At 44.7% G+C, this 5,977-nt stretch overlaps 1 protein-coding gene across 1 annotated transcript; it reads left to right on the plus strand.

Annotated features, from left to right (window-relative positions):
• The first annotated feature begins 215 nt into the window (after positions 1-215).
• Positions 216-1,813, plus strand: LOC142297166 (E3 ubiquitin/ISG15 ligase TRIM25-like). The gene is given in 2 exon segments (XM_075341437.1): positions 216-674; positions 677-1,813. Coding segments are annotated over 2 exon segments (1,596 nt in total).
• The last annotated feature ends 4,164 nt before the right edge of the window (positions 1,814-5,977 follow it).

Below are 5,977 nucleotides of genomic sequence, written 5' to 3' on the forward strand. Positions count from 1 at the left end.
AAAAAAGAAGTGGACCTTTGAGTAAGGAGAAAGTAGGTCTACCAACAGCTCTGACCCCACTTGTCAGTATCTCGTCCAGATTGTTACGTGACTTTGCTGAACTGAACTTGTAGATACTGAATCACAAACCAGGGCCTCGCCCTCTGTGAAAAATGTGAATGACACGCACTGGTCTCTAAGACTTTTACTTTCCTTTCTTTCTTCTGCTTTCGGTGATGGCTTCTGCCGATCTGGGAAAAGAGCTGGAATGTTCTATCTGTCTGGACGTTTATAGAGATGCTGTAACCCTGAGTTGTGGACACAACTTTTGCCAACTCTGTATTGATCAGCACCTAAAAAGACAGGACGTGTCTGGAGTTTATTCCTGTCCTGAATGTAGAGCAGAGTTTCAGGAGCGGCCTACACAACAGAGGAACATCACTCTGTGTAATGTCGTGGAGAATTTCCTGTCTGCTCATCAATATGATGCCTTATACTTCTGCAGTTACTGTATGGATGCTCCTGTACCAGCTGTCAAATCATGTCTGCACTGTGAAGCTTCTCTGTGTGATAGGCACCTGAGAGTTCACAGCAAGGCAGCAGAACATGTCCTAACCGAGCCCAGCAGTTGCCTACAGAACAAGAAATGCTCCATCCACAAAAAGATTCTGGAGTATTACTGTACTAATGATGCTGCTTGAGTGCTTGTGTCTGTGTGTCTTGCTGTATGATTGGAGAACACCAAGGACATAAGATGGAGTCTCTCCATGAGGCCTCAGAGAAGAAGAAAGTGAAACTGAGGAATGTTCTTCAGACACTCAACACAAAGAGAGAAGAGACGGAGGTGAGGGTAAAAAATTTGGAGAAACATAAGAAACAACATCATGACAAAGCAGCTGGGGAAGCTGAGAGCGTCACTGCCCTGTGTCGAGATATCAGGAGATGGCTGGATGACCTGGAGAAGACGGTCCTGGGCAGGATTTCCAGACAAGAAGAGCGGGAGTCACTATCAATCTCTGAACTGATCAAGAAGCTGGAAATAAAGAAGGACGAGATGTCCGGAAACATGAGGCACATTGAGGAGCTGTGTAACATGACTGATCCACTGACTGTCTTACAGGATCCGGACACAGGTGACTTGTGTGATACTGACGAGGAGGAAGGTGGTAAGAAGACAGTGGGATGTGATCGATTTTATCAGGGTGAGAAGTTGATCTCACACATAACACACAAACTTTCTGATATCCTAAGAGATGTAAATGTGACCTTCTATGTGCAGGATCCTGTAGACATAATACTTGATGTAAACACAGCTGATAATAATCTCCAAATATCAGACGACCTGAAAATGGCAACCTGGACACAGATAAAGCAGAGTCGTCCAGAAACAAATTGCAGGTTCCAGAATTTTCAGGTGTTGAGCAGCACAAGGATTTTTTCTGGGCGACTCTACTGGGATGTGGAGATCAGTGATTCAGAAGAATGGTCGGTGGGGATGTGTTACCCTAGGATAGACAGGAGGGGTTGTCAGTCATACATCGGAGACAACAAAAAGTCCTGGTGTTTACATGGAGAACAGAATTCTATTCAGTATTCAGTGATACATGACAATAAAGTGATAGTGTTACCTTCCTTTATCTTTAGGAAAAAGTTCAGGATGTGCCTGGATTATGAGGCCGGGCAGCTGTCCTTTTATGAGCTACGTGACCCCATCAGGCACTTACACACCTTCTCTGCCACCTTCACTGAGCCCCTTCATGCTGCATTGTATATATGGAAGGGAAATATAAAGATACTAGAAGGTGGCCCGATTCTAACGCATCGGGTATTCTAGAATTTATTGTGTAGTTAATGTATCATTTTTGTTATATATATAGATGTTGTTGTGTGCAGTTGCCAAGTGTTTGTGTAGGACGCTGTAAATGTTCTGTAAGGTGGGGCCGAGCGGCCAATGTGTGTGGGGGGCGGGGCCGAGCTGAGCGGCCAATGCACGCGGGGGGCGGGTTTTAGCCGAGCCTATCGGCCAATGCGTGCGGGGGGCGGGGCCTGGCGAGCCGAGCGGCCAATGCGACGGTTGTCACTGTAATGACGTCATTTTGGAGCACGACAGACAGACAGACAGACAGAATAAGGCAATTAAAAAAATATAGATTAGGGAGAAGACACCCCCCTTCATGATTAATTATATGTATGGAAAAGTTGCATATGGACGTCGGTAGGTGTGTGGGGGGAGTTCAATGAGAAATATTATTCATAAAGGAAATATTCCTACAAGACTGATTAGATACCAGAAATTAGAATCTGATTGATGTGACCTTAGCCAGTGGACCGGAGGTCTTCAGTTAATCCCCAAATTTTGTATAAATTTTTTTTAAAATTTGCATTTTTAATGTAAATTGGCAAAATTTTGGGGGTATAAATATTCTTTAAGAACTTGAAGCTATATGTAATACTACACTATGTTATTATACATAATATATACTAAATAGAAATATACAAATTCCAAGTGATCTTACTTTTGTTAGACTGCTTAAGCCTGCAATTTATTCTTACTTGTCAGTCACAGTTTCCAGCGATATACTATGTCTCTTCATACAGTGTTGACGAGTTTATTATAATTTCTTATGAACAACAAAAAGATAAAAGCTATATTGAGATCATGAGATATGAAATCAGTCAGTGTACATGATTAGATTATTGATTGGGTCTATTAAAGGGAACCTGTCACCAGATTTGGTGACTATAAGCTGCGGCCACCACTACTGTGCTCTTATATACAGCATTCTAACATGCGGTATATAACAACCCAGGTCGCTGTGTAGAACATAAAAATCACTTTATAATACTCACCTAAGGGGCGGTGCGGTGCAGACTGGTCGAATGGGTGTCTCCATTCTCCAGGTGCGGCGCCACCTCTTTCGGCCATCTTTGTCCTCTTTCTGAAGCCTTGGTGCATGATGCGTCCTACATCATACACACTAGCCGGCATTGAGGTTCTGCGCAGGCGCACTTTGATCTGCCCTGAGCAAGGCAGATCAAAGTATTGTAGTGCGCATGAGCGGGACCTCAATGATGGCTAGTGTGGATGATATAGGACGCGTCATGTACCCAGGCTTCAGAAGAAGAAAGACAAAGATGGCCAAAATAGGAGGCGCCACACCTGGAGAACAGAGGCACCCGTCTTACCAGTCTGCACCGAACCGACCGCTTATGTGAGTATTATAGTCATTTTTTCGTTCTACACAGGGACCTGGACTCTTATATACAGCATGTTAGAATTCTGTATATAAGAACTCACTGGTGGTGGCCGCAGCTTATAGTCACCAAATCTGGTGACAGGTTTCCTTTAATTTGTATGAGTTGGTGTAATAAAAAAAATTAGGATTACTAAAAAATCATGAAATTTTCATTGCGTTGTTTTCCATGAAAGAAGACATAGACAGTGCATCATCTTCAGGTCTGCTCTGAATGTCCAAGCACTACATATATCATCCATGTCTGGCCAGTCCTGCCATCTGCCATCACCGAGCAGAGAGTTATTGGCATCACTGAGCAGGGCAAACACGTTTCTTTTGGACCCTAGTTCTGCTAGAATGTATGTCCCTCCAGTCGTGTTCTAATTAGATCTCTGCTGAAGCCATAAGTGGGGCTCGTTTCTATTAACACATTGAGTAGTCAGTCCATAGTTGCCAGTTATAGCTTGTACTAGCTCTGGTTAACCCCTGTTATTGTGATATCAAATGATTCTAGTGGATATTCCTGTTTGAGACCTCATCTCGTTTGCTGACCATTTTTCTGTCTTACATGACCACCTGACTATTTCTGCCATCCCCCTCTATCGGTGTAAATCAACATCCCTTATAGGAGTTAAAGAGTGAAGGCCTGGGCTTCCCTAGGACCTTATAGTCAGAGCAGCCAGCACAAAGTTCTAGAACCTTGTAGTTAGAGTACCCAGCAGAAAGCCTGTCCAAGGAAGCCCTATTTAAAACTGGTAGGTGATAACAGATAGTCCTATAACACTTCATTGGCAATAAGTACCACCACCAGAACATCTAAAAAAACTGAAGAACTAATTAAGTGACACAAACAACAGTGCTTTTTCACTTCTCAACATCCAGTTCCTAGTAGACAGTGGTCAACATTTAAGCGGGCTTTACACACTACGATATCGTTAATGAATTATCGTCGGGGTCACGGTGTTTGTGACGCACATTCGGCTTCATTAACGATATCGCAGTGTGTGACACTTATGAGCGACCTTAAACGATCGCAAAAGCGGTCAAAATCGTTTGCCGCGGAGAGGTCGTCCTGAAACAAAAATCGTTTTCTGCTTATTAGCGATGTTGTTCCTCTTTCCTGCGGCATCACACATCGCTGTGTGTGACACCGCACGAGCGACGAACATCTCCTTACCTGCCTCCACCGGCAATGCGGAAGGAAGGAGGTGGGCGGGATGTTACGTCCCACTCATCTCCACCCCTCCGCTTCTATTGAATGCTTGCCATGTGAGCAGAGCAGGTATGTGCGTGTGACGCCGCCGTAGTGATAATGTTCGCTACGGCAGCGATCACCACATATCAGCCGTACGACGGGGGCGGGTGCTATCGCGCTCGACATCGCCAGCAAATGCTAGCGATTTCGCAGCGTGTAAAGCCCGCTTAAGTGCCGGATGGGTCAGTAGAATTCAGATAATGGATCCTTTCTAGGTCAGTTGTGTTTGGAACTGTGATGGCCGAGTGAACTTTATCCCATGTGTGCAAGGGGACTGAGGTTAATAATTACCTTCTTTACTTGATACACTCTTTTACTAGGCTATATTACAGTCTAAAAGTTAAAAGGTGACAATCATGATGATGATAGATGACCTGCTGATTACTTTGAGGATTATTTAATAAGGGGCTATCGAGAAATGTCCTCTTTAAATCCCATTATTATAAACTCGAAACTCTAGGTCCCCTCCCCATGGACTGAACGTTGTAACTCAAGGTCCCAGGTTAGAGGATTCTAAGGGGTACTTTGCACACTACGACTTCGCAAGCCGATGCTTGCGATGCCGAGCGCGATAGTCCCCGCACCTGTCGCAGCTGCGATCTCTTGTGATAGCTGCCGTAGCGAACATTATCGCTACGGCAGCTTCAGATGGACTTATCTGCCTCCTTCCTAAGGGGGCGGGTCGTGCGGCGTCACAGCGACGTCGCACGGCAGGCGGCCAATAGAAACGGAGGGGCGGAGATGGGCAGGACGTAAACATCCCGCCCACCTCCTTCCTTCCGCATAGCCAGCGTGAGCCGCAGGACGCAGGTAGGAGATGTTCCTCGCTCCTGCGGCTTCACACACAGCGATGTATGCTGCCGCAGGAACAAGGAACAACATCGTAACATCGGTAATTCCGAAATTATGGAAATGACCGATGCTACACCGATGATACGATTTCGATACTTTTGCGCTTGTTAATCGGATCAAAAACAATTTACACACTCCGATATCGACAGCGACGCCGGATGTGCGTCACTTTCCATTTGACCCCACCGACATCGCACCTGCGATGTCGTAGTGTGCAAAGTACCCCTAAAAGTACTCATGGAGATTAAATCAAAATGGAAAGAAGCCCCCAGATATCTAATTTGTATAAATATTACATATCACTAATTGAAATGGCTTCTATGTGGAAATACTGGAGTGGTGTAGTAAAGCTGACAAGGGCGATACTTGACATAGAAGACTAAAGTGGCTGCAATGAAAAGGACAAGGAGACTCAGCCATGTTTGGTCCTATGTTCATTGACATTAGATGCAGAAAATCCATTATCACAACCAGTGCTTTTGTTTGGTTAAGAATGGGAATTTGGCCCAATAGTCATGGAAAGGTTAAGGAGGGCTAAATTCATTAATTGAAAAATCTTTCAGTACCTTAATGTTAGATTAGCCTGATCTACTCCACAAAGGGTCACGTCTTCAGATCGAGCTCAGTAGTTACGGCTGAAGAGCTATGATGTGTG

Source organism: Anomaloglossus baeobatrachus, chromosome 3 (assembly GCF_048569485.1).
Source record: "Anomaloglossus baeobatrachus isolate aAnoBae1 chromosome 3, aAnoBae1.hap1, whole genome shotgun sequence".
Taxonomy (NCBI): domain Eukaryota; kingdom Metazoa; phylum Chordata; class Amphibia; order Anura; family Aromobatidae; genus Anomaloglossus; species Anomaloglossus baeobatrachus.